General features: G+C 39.9%; 3 protein-coding genes and 1 pseudogene across 6 annotated transcripts; all 4 read right to left on the reverse strand.

The window, feature by feature from the left end:
- Window positions 1–1,139: 1,139 nt before the first annotated feature.
- On the reverse strand, window positions 1,140–3,155 carry LOC124487146. 3 transcript variants are annotated; one of them, XM_047049230.1, is made up of 6 exons: window positions 3,089–3,155; window positions 2,629–2,997; window positions 1,922–2,272; window positions 1,705–1,833; window positions 1,562–1,602; window positions 1,140–1,409 (listed from the first exon to the last, which is right to left on the reverse strand). In XM_047049230.1, exons 1-6 carry the CDS (start codon window positions 3,144–3,146, stop codon window positions 1,293–1,295), a joined length of 1,065 nt encoding a protein of 354 aa, XP_046905186.1. In that variant the 5' UTR covers window positions 3,147–3,155; the 3' UTR covers window positions 1,140–1,292. The 3 variants fall into 3 exon arrangements, with proteins under 3 accessions (XP_046905186.1, XP_046905187.1, XP_046905188.1); XM_047049232.1 differs by having other exon boundaries at window positions 1,278–1,409; window positions 1,705–1,727; XM_047049231.1 differs by lacking the exon at window positions 1,705–1,833.
- A 643-nt stretch (window positions 3,156–3,798) lies between these two features.
- LOC124486929 lies at window positions 3,799–6,798 on the reverse strand (annotated as a pseudogene).
- Window positions 6,799–8,651: 1,853 nt separating this feature from the next.
- LOC124487145 lies at window positions 8,652–11,682 on the reverse strand. The gene is made up of 6 exons (XM_047049229.1): window positions 11,625–11,682; window positions 11,168–11,533; window positions 10,285–10,629; window positions 10,070–10,198; window positions 9,894–9,946; window positions 8,652–9,710 (listed from the first exon to the last, which is right to left on the reverse strand). Exons 1-6 carry the CDS (start codon window positions 11,680–11,682, stop codon window positions 9,591–9,593), a joined length of 1,071 nt encoding a protein of 356 aa, XP_046905185.1. The 3' UTR covers window positions 8,652–9,590.
- Window positions 11,683–14,135: 2,453 nt separating this feature from the next.
- Window positions 14,136–16,139, reverse strand: LOC124487151 (polymeric immunoglobulin receptor-like). Of its 2 annotated transcripts, XM_047049244.1 has the most exons (3): window positions 15,548–16,139; window positions 15,095–15,460; window positions 14,136–14,748 (listed from the first exon to the last, which is right to left on the reverse strand). In XM_047049244.1, exons 1-3 carry the CDS (start codon window positions 15,648–15,650, stop codon window positions 14,282–14,284), a joined length of 936 nt encoding a protein of 311 aa, XP_046905200.1. In that variant the 5' UTR covers window positions 15,651–16,139; the 3' UTR covers window positions 14,136–14,281. The 2 variants fall into 2 exon arrangements, with proteins under 2 accessions (XP_046905200.1, XP_046905199.1); XM_047049243.1 differs by having other exon boundaries at window positions 15,095–16,139.
- Between the last annotated feature and the right edge of the window lie 1,388 nt (window positions 16,140–17,527).

Here is a 17,527-nt window from a genome sequence, read left to right on the forward strand (position 1 = left end):
GCTAGCTTTTAAATGTGAATGTCAAATGAAGCTTAGCGCAAGTTCAGTCAGGCAAGACTCGATAATGTTTCACTACTTACTCCCCCCGCTAAGAATGCCCTACTTTCCCTCTTTCCTATGTTGGCCTGTCATCTGGGTTTCAGTTCGTTTAGTGCTCCCGTCTATCAATTAACGCTGTCAAATGATCACATGATCCCGTGCCTTTAAATACAATTCTCTCCCAGTGTAGTTTGTCCATGTTGTCAAGTGCGCGACCCTCCGCCTCCCCGTCGCCTTGTCTCTGTTCTTCGACTCTTCTGCCTGGGTCGTCGGCTGCCGCCACCGACACAAGTGTCTGGACTCCGTGGGGGATTCTTCTTCGGATGTTGGGCAGGCGCCCTTTGATCAATAATTCCCCATGGGGTCTAAGCTCCAAACACTTGTAGTAGCTATTGAAATAATCACACAGATCAAGCTCAGTCAAGACTATCGCGCGACACTAGATTTGACCATTTATTGATAACCATAGACATGGACATAGATTTATCTTTGGCGGAGTGGATGTTCTAAGGGAAGCACTCCCTGCCTCCTCGATGCGACACATACGTACATACATGAAATATGAGACAGGGAGCAATAGAGATATAATCCCTCTGATGACAACATACAGACAGCAAGGGGGAGAAGAGGATGGTGGAGGGCGGCAGCAGCACAGATCATACAGCGACCGGGGGTGTGCACATCCACGAGACCTTTTAATGCCGCCTTATTGGACGTGGCCCAATGGGCTTGTGCTGGCTACACAGGTGTAGTTAATGAGCGGATGACGCGTGTTGCCCGAGTGCCATGCCTGAACTAGCTTTGCTTATGTATGTGAGCAGAACGAGTCACAAAGTGTACCTGTGTGAGTGTGTGTATCTGTGGCTTGATTATTTTGCAAACCGGGTACTGTGTGAAGTTTTTTGGATGCGACAAATAAATACAAGTATATTTGAGGTGATATAACAGGATCACCTTTTGAAAAGGCAAGGCAGGCCATTAGAGGATCCCTGAGGACTGACATACTGCCAGTTTAACTTTTTCTACAGTTTATGAACAACGTTACCTGCTTTACTGCACGTCTTTGAGGCCACAGAAACACACACACACACAGATTCATGGCATTAAAGTATGTTTAATGTAATAGAAAGCTTTGTTCATATAAACATGAAGAACAAGAGTACATCACTCGATATTATTCTGAATACTGACATTATCTGTATAGAATGTGAAGCCAGCAATAAACATATCGGAGCAGCTTTCTTCTCCCAGCTCTAATCTCTAACACCAGAGTACACTGTGTCTCTCTCCACGTTATCTCTCTCTGTTCTGGGTTTGCTTTTCTTCTTCATATTCAGAGCAGCGTAATGGAGGTTTTCTGCATCTTGGCCCTAGCAGAGAAAATTAAAGTTACTTGTCAGATAGTAGTGTACTCGTTGTCTATCTTGCTCATTGTCAAACGCAGAATGTTTAACCCTGGTTAGTGGTATAGTGTAAGGCTAATGCAATGCATCACTGCAAAATTGCTGAAGAAAAAACATACCTCTCTGTATTCAGGAGAGATTGAACGTGTTGTCTGAGAGACTGAAACAGAAAATAAGGGTGCAGAGTGGTAACAAGTTAACATTATTTGTCCTGCGTTATTTGTGGTTAATAATTTGTTGCCTTTACATTAGCATCACCTACCTCTGCAGAGAGGACATTGTTTCCTGTTTATTTTAAATACAAAGCAGGTCAGCACAATGATCAACATTAACAAGATTCCTGATGCTGCACCCAATAAGTACACAATGAGAAGCAGATCTGAGATGCTCTCTGAAGAAACAAAAAGATCATTTTACAAATACGGTTTTTTATTCAATTTTGTTTGCATTTAAAATAGTTTTAAAATATAATTTCTGACCTTCAATGTTCAGTGTGGTCCCATTTCCAAACAGTATCTCCCCACGTGAGGCCACAGCACAGTAGTAAGTCCCAGCATCAGAGAGGCTGAGGTTCCTCTTGGGGAGGTTGTAGACACAGCTCTGTGTAGGAGACCCAGTTTCAGGGCTCATATCACACTGATCACTCCTGCCTCCATGGCTGTAAAGGATTCCTGGACGGGATTCTCCTGAGCCATGTTTGAACCAATATACACTGTGTTCCCCTGCACAATTCCCAGTTTGTATTGTGCAGTTCAGAGTAACAGAGTCTCCTGGCTGGATGGACTCAGACACTGGCTGCTGGATAACTTCTTTGGTATTGGAATCTGGACCTAAAAACGTATAAAATAATGTTGCCACATTATCTTGTGAAGTTTTTTTTGTCTATAATACTTTTTCAAAACTAAAATCATAAGAATTTACAATGAAAAAGGTCAGTGTCTCATATTTCTCTCCAAGTTAGTAACAGATTTTCCTGGTTTGTGTTACTAAGGCACTCACTGCTGATGAAAAATTCTACTGCAGATGCACCCTGACGAGAGAACTATTTTATCTTTTGAAGATTTAGAAACTAGAATGATAATATTGCATAACCACTCACCTATATTACTTAGGATAATAATCTGTTCACAATAACTCGCATTTAACCTGAAATCAAATGGAAAAGTTTTTTTTTTCCAGACTGTACCTTTTACATTGAGGAAGACACCATCAGCAAATTCCAGTGTATTAACGGATGTTTTAGAACAGAAGTACATAGCTGAATCTGAAGGTTGGACATCTGAGATTGTCAGGTGATTTGTTCCTTCATCACATTGCACAGAGAAGCGAGGATCGTCCTTAAACTCATTGTGCAGTCTAGCTTTTTCTTCATACTTATACATTATAGATACCAGCTGTGGTTTATCTCCTAGGGTTTGCCGGTACCAAGAAAAAAAAAATGCTGTCATAACGTCTTGGTTGAAGCAGTAAAGAGTCACTGTGTCTCCAACAGCGACGGACTTGAGATGACTGTCCGGACGCATGGCTGAAGACTGTGTCACCTCTACCACATGAACTGGAACAAGGAGGAAACATTGTGATAACCAAAAATCCATCATATTCCATACAAAGGATGTGTATAAATGACTATGTCCATTTCAACTTACCGCATTCCCAGAGAAGTAGAACTACCTGACCCAGCGTGACCATCTTTGAAAGTCTCATCTTTACATCTGTGTCTTGGCTCAATGGAAACTTTTATGTACGTATTCAACTCTTCATAAGGGATGTTGTGTTTGATTGGCTGAGAAGACTCTTTTAGATTTAGGTGACACCCTATTCAGTCAGCATTGCCTCACTGCAATGCTTTTTATCATATACAGAATGGCATTACACACTGATGGATAAACCGTTGTATTTTTACTTCATGCTCATTGGCTTAGTAGGGAGAGCCATGCTAATAATGCAATTGGACCTAATCAATTGACAGAAGAGGTATATACTGTTTATTGAAACATTTCAGACAATTTACTATTTTTTGTACTTACAAATAGCTGACATATTTTGATATCCATAACAGATTTCTATAGATACAAGGATTACGTCTGTTATCATTATTTTCTGAGAGAAAGAGGGAGACAGAGAGACAGCAGACATTGTCAATGTCCAACATGGTTCCATCTCCACACAGTCTGTCCTTACAGGGGACGAGGGAGAGACAACAGCCCAGAACTGTAGTCCCAGTGTCAGACAGTGTAGGGTTTTTCAGATTAGAACATTTAAAGTTATCATATGTAAAACATTTCATGGTGTCCCCAACAAACCAGTGATTTAAGACCATTGAAGTGTTGCAGCCAAGTACTGAATGTGAGAATACCTATACCAGTAGCATGCATCCTGCAGAAAACCACATTCAAGAGTTAGCAAGCAACGAAGAGTGAGAGAGAAAGAGAGGGAGAGAATTAGAAGGTAATGGGGTCGTCTGTGAGAAGGCACTGTACTTCCATATGAACACAGGAAACTAAAGAAACGTTCAGAGCATCTGACCCTCTGAATAGGTAGCACTAGATTAGATAATCATTATTCATTTACAACATTAGGATCTGCTCATTCTCTGCAGGTAAACTCTGCATTGATACCCATGCACACACATCTTCACACTGATGCCAACACAGCTAATGCACCTCTGTTAGGTGGCCGATGTGACACTTTCTCTTTGGAAGTGGAGCTGAACGACATGAAACACAGGCACATCTTGTTTCCATTGAAATCATGTACAATGTGAGATACAGTATCTGGTCTCTATCATGCATCCACCAAGTCAACTTGGCCACAACTCTGAGCATGTGGTCCAACACCAATTCAACCCCGACCATGCTTGACAATGTATAAGAAGGATCCTAACACATAGGCTAATCATAAGTTCCAGATAGCATTCTGCAGCTGCTTCCCACCAGACTAATCTGAGACACCACCACTTCTGCTATGAGGGCAAACCAACAGCATGAGCAGAAACGATTCTACCAGTGTATGCATAGATGATTGGCTTCCTGGTTGTCTAGAGAGGAAGTGATGTTAAGTGACGCCAATTAAATGTTTTGGCTCACTATAACATTCAGAAACAGTTTTCAATGGTGAAGATTTTTTCTTTCTTACAACACAACATCAGAAACCATAAAAATGAGGATTTCTTATGACGTGACAGAGAGAGAGTGTAACAGAGACAGAGAAAAACACAGAGAGAAAAAGGAAGAGAAAGCAAGTAGGAGGGTCCAATAGTATCTGCAAGAGGCCATACTGTCTAGATAACAGTATTACTTCTGCAGCAGACCGCGATACGGAGGTGTCAAGACATGTTTGAAAACATTTTGGAGGCCAGTTTACCAATAGGTTTTTAAGCATATTTACTTATGTAGACTGTAACTGTATTGTGTGGGTGTTCTGCTCCTGACTGAGAGATGGGTTACACATCTTCATGTCGTAGAACAATGTCTGACTTGGCATGCCAGTGTTTCGTATCTTACTACAGTATGTGCCACTAAGCTCTATACCAAAAATAAACTGAAGTTAAACACGTCATGTCTGTTCTCTTTGTGGAAAATAAAAGGTGCATGTGTAAAGGGTGTTTTTTGGGTGGCTTGAGTGTTTGTGGGCTTGCTGCACCAACAGTTTGAAGGAAGCTTCCTGTCTAAAGAGAGGGGTGGCCTTAGCTAGGGGTCTGACTGTGAAACTGTTGTCTTTTTCTGTAAGCACACCGCAAAGTCACTGTGAGGTTGATACAGGATACAGCTATAAATATCATAAGAAGACATTATCATGAACCTCCTCTTGGGGTAGACACAGCTCTGTGTAGGGGACCCAGCCTCCCCTCCCACTGACAACTTCCATGGGTGAAAATGATTCCTGGATTGACTTCCCCTAAACCATATCTGAACCAGTGGACAGTCTGTTCTCTTGCACAGGTCTCAGTGTGTGTGGAACAGTTTCGGAACACACTCATTATCAAAACGGTTGTCAGGCAAAATAGGATGAAGAGAAAAGGCAGATTCTGATCATTTGAAACTTGAAACGCAACTAATTACTACTTTTCTTTTTATGGAGAATTATGGATTGAAAATGTATGGAAACAAATTCTGTTCAAATGACTGTATTTCAGTGTAGTCAGATATCCACTTGATATTTCAAAAGCGAAGATGTTTGATGAACTATATTTTTGGTTTACCTTGGATATTCAGCATGGTCCCATTTCCAAACAGTATCTCTCCACATGAGGCCGCAGCACAGTAGTAAGTCCCAGCATCAGAGAGGCTGAGGTTCCTCTTGGGGAGGTTGCCTGGCCTCGGAGGTCCTGCCTCCATGGGTGTAAAGAATTCCTGGACGGGATTCTCCTGAGCCATGTCTGAACCAATATACACTGTGTTCTCCTGCACAGGTCTCAGTGGGTATTGTACAGTTCAGAGTAACAGAGTCTCCTGGCTGGACGGACTCAGACACTGGCTGCTGGACAACGTCTTTGGTATTGGAACCTGGACCTAAAAACATTTTGTCACATTAGCTTGTGCAGGTTTTTGTCTGTAATAACTTTCCAAATCAAAAATCACAGGAATTTACAACAAAAAAGATGTGTCTCCCATGTCTCTCCAAGTTAGTAACAGATTCTCCTGGTTTGTATTACTAAGATACTCATGGCTACACAAATATTCTACAGCAGATGCACCCTGAAAGGAGGATCTGTAAAAAAAAAATGCAGATTGAGAAATTAGAATGTTAATTTTGCATGAACGCTCACCTAAATTACCTAGGATTCATATCTGCTCAAAATATTTCATATTTCACCTGAAATTGAATGGAAAAGTGTTGCTTGTTTCAGACTGTAACTTGTACATTGAGGAAGACGCCATCAGCAAATTCCAGTGTATTTACGTATGTTTTAGGACAGAAGTACATAGCTGAATCTGAAGGTTGGACATCTGAGATTGTCAATTGATATGTTCCTTCATCCCATTGCACAAAGAAGCGAGGATGGTCCTCAAACTCATTGTGCAGTCTAGTTTTTTCTTGATACATATACATTTTAGATATAAGCTGTGGTTTATCTCCAAGTGTTTGCGGGCACCAAGAAAGGTGCTTTGTCGTAGCAACTTGGTAGAAGCAGTGCAGAGTCACCGTGTCTCCAACATCGACGGACTTGATATGACTGTCCTGAAGTATGGATGAAGACTGTGTCACCTCTATCACATGAACTGCAATGAGGAGAAAACATTGTGATAACCAAAAATCCATCATATTCCATACAAAGGATGTGTATAAATGACGAAGCCCATTTGAACTTATCGTCTTTCCAGAGAAGTTGAACTACCCGACCCAACATGACCATCTTTGAAGGTGTCATTTTTACATCTGTCTTTGCTCAATGGAAATGTTTATGTACGCAACTAACTCTTCAGAAGTGAGGTTGTGTTTGATTGGCTAAAATGACTGTTCTTGTTTTGGGTGACACCCTATTCAGGCAACATTGCCTTACTGCCTTGCATTTTATCTATATACTGAATGTCATTACACACTGATGGAAAAACCATTGTATTTGTACTTAATTCTCATTTGTTCAGTAGGGAGAACCACCTAATAATGCAATTGGACCTAATCAATTGACAGAAGAGCTAGATATTGTTTATTGAAACATTTCAGGCAATTTACTCTTTTTTTGTATTGTTAACTTAAGGATAACTATTCACACGATAACTGATATATTTTGATATCCTTTGTAGAAGCCCAAATCTTTCCGATTTGATTCTCAACAGTTTTTGGTTTTCCATAGAAACATGGATTACGTCTGTGCTATCACTATTTAATGAGAGCAGAAGAGAGACAGAGATAGAGCAGAAATAGTCAATGTCCAGCATGGTTCCATCTCCACATAGTCTGTCCTTACAGGGGACGAGGGAGAGACAACAGCCCAGGACTGTAGTCCCAGTGTCAGAAAGGTTAAGGTTTTGCAGATTAAATTCAAAATGGCAATTTCATACTTAATGAGTGTTCATATGTCCCCAACATAGCAAGTGACTTCAGACCATTGAAGTGTTGCAGCCAAGTACTGAATGTGAGAATACCAGATCAGTAGCATGCATCTTGCAGAAAACCACAATCAGAGTTAACGAGCAACAGAATGAGAGAGAAAGAGAGGTAGAGAATGAGGAGGTAACATACTAGAGTATGTGCCTCTAAGCTCTGGACCAAAATTAAAAAATTAAACACATGATGTCTGTCATCTTCATGGAAAATAAAAGGTGCTTTTGTCAAAGGTGCACAAACAGTTTGAAGGAAGCCTCAAGAGAGGGGTGGCCTGAGCTAGGGGTCTGGCTGTGAAACTGTACTCTGTAAGCACATCGCAAAGTCACTGTGTGGGTGACACAGGATACAGCTATAAATATCATAGAAAGACACCATCATGAACCTCCTCTTGGGGTAGACACAGCTCTGTGTAGGAGACCCAGCCTCCCCACACTGACTCCTACTTCCATGGGTGAAAATGATTCTTGGATTGACTTCCCCTAAAAAAAATTATGAACCAGTTGGTATAAAATGGTCTGTTGAAGGTTGTTCGGGGGGTTCAGGGCCATCAGCTGGGTAGTGCTGGTGTATGTTGGACTCTCCGGTTCCATTCTAGAATGCTAGATGGAGCTGTCTGGAATTCTCTTTGTGTTATTGGCTTATGTTTGTGTGTCGATGGTGTTATGTTGGTAAAGTTACTATGTTTACGTCATACGTCAAATAAACATTAACTCTTTACTTCATTTGACTTCTGCTTAACGATTGATTCTCTCAAAAACTTACATAACAAGTAATAGATTCCACAAGACAACAATAACAACACTCAAATGTTTTAATGTCCTACCTGATTTAATGTTAAACAAACAGCTGAACCCAAACAGAATTATTTCAATGTCAGTTAACTCTGTATTTAACTAGGAGGTGGGCACACCCTGACACATTTAAATAAGATTGTCTGCAATAAGTAGAAGGGGGCACTGAACTGGGTAATGCTATTATTGGCTATCCGGGCAATATCGTGCCTTCCCATGAATCACTCAGTAATCCAACAAAAGGTTGTTTAAATGGAGATTGGTAGCCTGTCAATGTTATTTGATAACTATTGCATTAAATAGTTATTTACTGAAACGCTAAATATACAAATAATGTAAAGCTATATTTAAACTAAAGGCATGGTTAAAAGTTTGACAACATATTTTGGCTCTGCCCAAAACACACAGAAGCAGAGGTGTAAGTTTCATTATCATTGTTTTGTATCATCAATGTAAAAAAAAGCTGTCCCACCCACATTTGAAAACAATCTTCTGCCCTGCATGGCACTTTGTAGTCAGACATCTGCTGCCACAAATGTCACTGACCCGCTCTACACCGCTTATATTGCATCAGTCAAGTTTATCTCTAAAGTTCTTGACCGAGAATGAAGCAAAAGTTAAACAGCCTCACAAGTTAACTTTCACATCAACACAATCTCAATGTTACTCAGCTTTTCCAAAAAAAAGGCAAAAGGTGAGGAACATTCTTAAAGAAGTTGCAATATTCACTTATGTTTCCTAATTCTTTGACAAAGTGGCAATGTTTATTATTTGCTTAACTTTTGACCTTTGACCTATGCAAGGTACTATTACACAGTTCTACAAAAGATTATCTTGGGTTATAGAATTCAAAGAAAACGTTCAGCATTTGATAAATGTGTTAAAAGTTTTTGTGAGCACTAAAATTGATGGTTACCTTGACACTGGACAGTGAACAAGTTAATCTTAACAATATTAAAGAATATTCCATATGAAATTAAATAGAAAAGAATATAGGCTAGGATTGCCTATTCTTAAATTTTGCAGACAGTTATTTTTAAGTGAACTTTCAACGGGGAATGGAATGCCACTTCTGTATTTTAGCCTATGTAACCACTCTGAGAACCAATAACTATGTAAGGACAAGCAAGCCAATTCACCCATGTCAGCCAGTTTTTAAATGTAAATGTCAAATAATTACACAAATCAGAATGGTGTATGAGCAGAATAAGGCAGAGTGCATCATATTATAATGCCACAAATTTGCGAATTTGTGCGTGCATCTGTGGGTCGATTAACTTATCAGAGCAGCTTTCCTCTCCCAGCTCTATTCTCTAACACCAGAGTACACTGTGTCTCTCTCCACGTTCTCTCTCTCTCTTCTGGGTTTGCTTGTCTTCTTCTTTAGATTTAGAGCAGCGTAATGGAGGTTTTCTGCCTCTTGGCCCTAGCAAATGAAAAAGGTTTTTTGAGTTACTCATCAGATAGTGTACTGTACTCATGTTACTTTTTAGCTGTTCTCATTTTCTATCGTGCTCATTGTCAAACACAGAATTTGTAACTCTGGTTCATGTAAGCGTAAGGCTATATTGCGTTGCATCACTGCAAAATTGATGAAGAAAAAACATACCTCTCTGTATTCAGGATAGATTGAACGTGTAGTCTGAGAGACTGATCCAGAAACTAAGGTGCAGAGTGGTAAGAAGTTAACATTATTTGTCCTTTGTTAGCAGTTACTTAAATGCTTGAAATAAAGGACATTTCTGAGAAAGGTTCACTGGTTGCCTTTACATTAGCATCACCTACCTCTGCAGTGAGGACATTGTTTCCTGTTTATTTTAAACACAAAGCAGGTCAACACAGCGATCAGCATGACCGAGATTCCTAATGCTGCACCCAAGAAGTAGACAAGGAAAAGCAGATCTGGCATGCTCTCTGAGAGAAAAAATAATAATTTTACAAATACGTTTCATATTGATTTCTGCTTGCATTTAGAATTGTTTTGAAAAAAAAATTCTGACCTTCAATCTTCAGCATGGTCCCATTTCCAAACAGTATCTCCCCACATGAGGCCACAGCACAGTAGTAAGTCCCAGCATCAGAGAGGCTGAGGTTCCTCTTGGGGAGGTTGTAGACACAGCTCTGTGTAGGAGACCCAGCCTCAGGGCTCTTCTCACACTGATCACTCCTGCCTCCATGGGTGTAAAGGATTCCTGGATGGGATTCTCCTGAGCCATGTCTGAACCAATAGACACTGTGTTCTCCTGCACAGGTCTCAGTGGGTATTGTACAATTCAGAGTTACAGAGTCTCCTGGCTGGATGGACTCAGAAACTGGCTGCTGGATAACTTCTTTGGTATTGGAACCTTGACCCAAAACATTTTTGTCACATTATCTTGTGCAGATTAATGTCTATAATACTTTTCCAAATCAAAAATCACAGGAATTTACAGAAGAAAGATCAGTGTCTCATATGTCTCTCCAAGTTAGTCACAGATTCTACTGGTTTGTGTTACTGAGACACTCACTCAAAAATTCTACTGCAGATGCACCCTGTCAAGAGGATGTCATTTTGTTGTTGTTGTATATTTAGAAACTAGAATGTTAATATTGCATGAATGCTAACTGAAATTACCTAGGATTCTAATCTGCTCAAAACATCTCCTATTTAACCTGAAAACAAATGGAAATGTTTTGCTCCTGGTTAGTGTGACTCATACACTCACTTTCTTCACAATCATTCTGTTTAATAATCAGTTGTAGATTCAAAAACAAGAACGTTATGCTTAGCTAAATTACCTAGGATTCTAATCTGTTCCATTATTTGAAAATAGATCATGGATAATAATATCAGATAATAAACCTGAAATTAAATGGATTTGTTTTGTTAGTTTTGAACCATACCTTTTACATTAAGGAAGACACCATCAGCAAATTCCACCCTATTTTCCAATGATTCACAACAAAAGTACATAGCTGAATCTGAAGGTTGGACATCTGAGATCCTCAGGTGATTGGATCCTCCACCACCGGATACAGAGAAGCGAGGATTGTCCTCAAACTCATTGTGCAGTCTATATTCTTGTCCTAACTTCAACAGGGTAGATACAAGCTGGGGTTTATCTCCTAGAGTTTGCCGGTACCAAGAAAGGTGCACTGACATAGCGACATTGTACTGGCAATGCAGAGTCACCGTGTCTCCAACATCGACAGACTTAAGATGTTCGTCCAGACGTATAGATGAAGACTGTGTCCCATCTACCACATGAACTGAAAAAAGGACAAAACATTGTTATAACCAAATATCCATCATATTCTATACAAAGGATGTGTATAAATTACTTTGGCCATTTGAACTTACCGCATTGCCAGAGAAGTACAACTACCAGACCCAATGTGACCATCTTTGAAGGTGTCATCTTTACATCTGTGTCTTGGCTCAATGGAAAAGTTTATATACGCATCCAACTCTTAAGAAGTGAGGTTGTGTTTGATTGGCTAAGATGACTGTTCTAGCTTTAGGTGCCACCCTATTCAAGCAGCATTGTCTTATTGCCTTGCATTTTGTCTATAGTATATACTGAATGGCATTACACACTGATGGATAAACCATTGTTTTTTTGCTGTATGCACATTGGTTCAATAAAGTGCAGTTGGACCTAATCAATTGACTGAAGAACTAGATACTGTCTAGTACAGACAATGTACTTTTTTTTTTACTGTGAACTTAGCTGATATATTTTGATGTCCTATAAAGAAGCCAAAATCTATTTCCACAGAGACATGTATTATATCCGTGCCATCACGATTTACTGAGAGAAAGAGAGAGACAGAGAGAGAGCAGACATTGTCAATGTCCACCATGGTTCCATCTACACACAGTCTGTCCTTAAGGGGACGAGGGAGAGACAACAGCCCAGTACTGTAGTACCAGTGTCAGAGAGGGTAAGGTTTTGCAGATACAATTTAAAATGTCATACTTAAAGAGTGTTCATATGACCCCAACATAGCGAGTGACTTAAGACCATAGAAGTATTGCAGCCAAGTACTGAATGTGAGAATACCAGACCAGTAGCATGCATCCTGCAGAAAACCACAATTAGAATTAACGAGCAACAGAGTGAGAGAGAAAGAGAGGGAGAGAATGAGAAGGTAACAGGGTTGTATGTGAGAGGCACTGTTCTCACAGACGACCCCAGAAAACAAAACAAAAGTGGAGAGCATCTGACCCTATGAACAGGTAGCACTAGATGAGAACATCTTTATTCATTTAAAACATTAGTATCTGCTCATTCTCTGCAGGAAAACTGTATTGATACCCATGCTGCACACATATGCACACTCATGCCAACACAGCTACTGCACCCTTGTCAGGTAGCCTATGTGATTCTTGCTATCTTTAGGTAGAGCTGAACTACATGAAACACAGGGACTTCCTGTCTCCATAGAGATCAAGTATAATGTGAGATACAGTATCTGGTCTCTATCATGCATCCACCAAGTCAACTTGGCTACAACTCTGAGCATGTTGTACAACACCAATTTAACCCAGACAATGCCTGACAATGTATAAGAAAAATCCTAACACATAAGCTAATAATTTAGCCACCAATTTCTGTTGTCTGGAGCAAAACATGCTGGATAAGAAAAGCATTAGGTACTTATTTAAGGCAAAACCTAGGGACGTAACTTTTTTTAAATCAAATTAAGGTTTCCAGACAATTTACTGATCCGTGAGGCGTCATCATGGTTGTCACCCTTCATACCATACTACCGGATGGACGTCTTGTCCTCCTCATTCGTTTAATCCCTCCTTAGCACAGCTGGTGGTGCGCTGTAGCGGGTGTGTCACTTCGGGCTAGCCCATTATGGTTACTCTTCTTGAGATCATATTGGGCGTTTTTTTCGTGCTCTCCCCAGGGAAGAGCCCTCTTACCTGTGTTACTCTACTCTCCAGCTACACTGTTGATGAAAAAAAAACAGAGGGGTGGGGGGGGGAGAATAATGCTGGAAATATCTCAATAACCGTCTTTACATTACTTGGATGAGATCAGCTTTAATTTATCACTAAAGCTGTCTATCTTTGGTGTAAGCTTTTCAGTAAATACTTTTTTTGAAGCAAGCCTCTATATTTTTGTAACACTCTAAAAAATGTCAATACATTTAATACAAATTCTACCATATATATTGAGTAGGTAGAGGCCATTTTTACCCTGGTAGAGCAGCTCAGACAAGTTTAGTGCATCAAGAGCTGTCGGTCAACTATTAGCACTTGGTTTCCATCAGTGGAAAAATCTTGTACCGCAAGTGTAGCTGGCTACAGATCTGAACCTCAATGACTTCCTTTGAAGTGTGGAACCGTAATTTTTCTGTCTATTGAAAATCTATGGCCCCTTAAATAACTCATACTTCTTTTATGTCAATGTATTTATAACAACATGCCTGTTTGTGTTTGTGCAATGATTTTCCCACAAACTGACAGACAGCACAATAACAGTGAGCAACAATATGTTTCAGCTTCAGGCTGTAAAATGTCTGTAGTGTTTATAAAGGGTGCGACTGCTAAAACTACTTTGTCAATTTCACAGTGGGTTTTTTTCTAAAGTCAATTAACCTTTGTGACACAGGAATTTTATTAGTTATAATATTAATCAATTAAACATGTTTAGTATGTGTATTTAGTACGTTCTGGACAGGTTTAGGGGAGTAATAGCTTTGTTACACTGTAGTAATATATTTTTGCTCTCACCTTACATCTCTGTCATGGCCCTCACGTTGAGAAACACACAGCTTTTTCTTACATTAGTCTACAGCTTTATTTCAAATAGGAAAAAACATCCAGTATAGATAAGCCAGCTGAGGTTATATGGAACCAACCCCCAAAAAATCGACAAAAATCTTTTTGGGGAATGTTTCTCTGACATAAAATGTTGTACACACTGAAAATCTATTAAGATAATCATTGTCATAAGTAAGACATACATGACAAAGTACAGCTCAAAGTGATGGATATCACACTTAACTGGATTTCTTTATGAAACACAAGACGATAACGATGAACAGGTAGCAGAATAGAACTCCAGTTCTCATGATGGAGAGAAGCACCAAGATTGTCATCTGGTCCTCACCACATGACTTAATATCCAACTTGGTCCCATTTCCAAACAGTATCTCCCCACATGAGGCCACAGCACAGTAGTAAGTCCCAGCATCAGAGAGGCTGAGGTTCCTCTTGGGGAGGTTGTAGACACAGCTCTGTGTAGGAGACCCAGCCTCAGGGCTCTTCTCACACTGATCACTTCTGCTTCCATGGGTGTAAAGGATTCCTGGATGGGATTCTCCTGAGCCATGTCTGAACCAATAGACACTGTGTTCTCCAGAACAGGTCTCAGTGGGTATTGTACAGTTCAGAGTAACAGAGTCTCCTGGCTGGATGGACTCAGAAACTGGCTGCCGGACAACTTCTTTGGTATTGGAACCTGGACCTAAACACATTTTGTCACATTATCTTGTGCAGATTTTTGTCTATAATACTTTTCCAAAATTAAAATCACAGGAATTTACAATGAAAAAGATCAGTGTCTCATATGTCTCTCCAAGTTAGTCACAGATTTTACTGGTTGTGGTACTAAGACACTCACAGTTACATAAATATTCTACAGCAGATGCACCCTGACAAGAGGATCTATAAAAACGGGTTGTGGATTTAGAAACTAGAATGTTAACATTGCATGAATTCTTATTTAAATTACCTAGGATTCTAATCTACTCAAAATATCTCATATTTTACCTGAAATCAAATGGAAAAGTTTAGCTTGTTTCAGACTGTACCTTTTACATTGAGGAAGACACCATCAGCAAATTCCTGTGTATTTATGAATGTTTTAGAGCAGAAGTACATAGCTGAATCTGAAGGTTGGACATCTGAGATTGTCAATTGATATATTCCTCCATCAAATTGCACAAAGAAGCGAGGATGGTCCTCAAACTCATTGTGCAGTCTAGCTTTTTCTTGATACATAAACATTGTAGATATAAGCTGTGGTTTATCTCCAAGTGTTTGCCGGTACCAAGAAAGGTGCTTTGCCATAGCAACTTGGTACAAGCAATGCAGAGTCACCGTGTCTCCAACATCGACGGACTTGATATGACTGTCCTGACGCATGGATGAAGACTGTGTCACCTCTAGCACATGAACTGCAACGAGGAGAAAACATTGTGATAACCAAAAATCCATCATATTCCATACAAAGGATGTGTATAAATGAGTCCATTTGAACTTACCGCATTCCCAGAGAATCAGAACTACCAGACCCAGCGTGACCATCTTTGAAGGTGTCATCTTTACATCTGTGTCTTTGATCAATGGAAACGTTTCTGTACGCATCCAACTCTTCAGAAGTCAGGTTGTGTTTGATTGGCCGAGACGACTGTTATAGCTTCGGGTGACAACCTATGCAGACAGCATTGTCTTATTGCCTTTCACGGCATCTATATACTGAATGGCATTACACACTGATGGATAAACCTTATGTTTTTGTTTCATGCTCATTGGTTCAGTAAAGAGAACCATGCAAATAGTGCATATGGACCTAATCAATAGACTGAAGAACTAGATACTGTCTAGTACAGACAATTTACTCTTTTTTTGTACTGTTAACTCCAGGTTATATTAAGGATATATTGATATATTTTGATGTACTTTACAGAGGCCAAAATCGATATGATTTGATTCAACAGTTTTCCATAGAAACATGGATTATGTCCGTGCCATTACTATTTACTGAGAGAAAGAGAGAGACAGAGAGAGAGCAGACATTGTCAATGTCCAGCATGGTTCCATCTCCACAAAGTCTGTCCTTAAAGGGGACGAGGGAGAGACAACAGCCATGTACTGTAGTCCCAGTGTCAGAGAGGGTAAGGTTTTGCAGATTAGACTCAAAATTGTCATTTCATACTTAAAGTGTTCATATGTCCACAACATAGCGAGTGATTTAAGACCATTGAAGTGTTGCAGCCAAGTACTGAATGTGAGAATACCAGACCAATAGCATGCATCCTGCAGAAAGCCACAATCAGAGTTAAGAAGCAACGCAGAGTGAGAGAGAAAGAGAGGGAGAGAATGAGAAGGTAATAGGGTCGTATGTGAAAAGGCACTGTACTTAGATATGAACACAGGAAACAAAAGAAAAGTGGAGAGCATCTTACCCTGAAAATCATTATTCATTTACAACATTAGGATCTGCTCATTCTCTGCAGGTAAACTCTGCATTGATACCCAAGCACACACATCTTCACACTGATGCCAACACAGCTAATGCACCTCTGTCAGGTGACCTATGTGACACTTTTCCATCCTGACGTGGAGCTGAACTACATGAAACACAGGGACTTCCTGTCTCCATAGAGATCATGTATAATGTGAGATACAGTATCTGGTCTCTATCATGCATCCACCAAGTCAACTTGGCTACAACTCTGAGCATGTTGTTCAACACCAATTCAATCCAGACCATGTCTGACAATGTATAAGAAGAATCATAACACACAATCATAATTTAGCCACCAAGGTCTGTTGTCTTAAACAAAACATACTGGGTAGGAGGACAATTAGCATTAGTGACATACTGTAGATCAGAGCTTTGCTTTGACACCACAGATAGAGAGTTAAGCAGGCTCAGATACAAAGACTGAGTAAAAGGAAGAGAAAGCAAGTAGGAGGGTCCTACAGTATGTGCAAAACGCCATACTGTCTAGATAACCTGATTGCTTATGCATCACACTGCAATACTAAAGAATCAAGACACATTTGGAAAAAATGTTTTCAAGCATATTTACTTATGTAGACTATAACTGTGTTGTCTGTGTGTTCTGCTCCTGACTGAGAGATGCGTTACACATCCTCATGTCACAGAACAATGTCTGACTTGGCATGTCAGTGTTTTGTGTCTTACTACAGTATGTGCCACTAAGCTCTAGACCAAAAATAAACGGAAATTAAACACGTCATGTCTGTCCTCTTCATGGAAAATGAAAGGTGCTTTTCTAAAAGGTGTTTTCTTGGTGGCTTGTTTGTTTGTGGGCCTGCTGCATCAACGGCTTGAAGGAAGCTTCCTGTCTAAATAAAGGGATGGGCTTAGCTAGGGGTCTGACTATGAAACTGTTGTCTTTTTCTGTATGCACACCGCAAAGTCACTGTAAGAGTGATACAGGATATAGCTATAAATATCATAAGAAGACAACATTATGAACCTCCTCTTGGGG

The sequence above is a fragment of the Hypomesus transpacificus genome, chromosome 25 (genome assembly GCF_021917145.1).
Source record: "Hypomesus transpacificus isolate Combined female chromosome 25, fHypTra1, whole genome shotgun sequence".
Classification (NCBI taxonomy): domain Eukaryota; kingdom Metazoa; phylum Chordata; class Actinopteri; order Osmeriformes; family Osmeridae; genus Hypomesus; species Hypomesus transpacificus.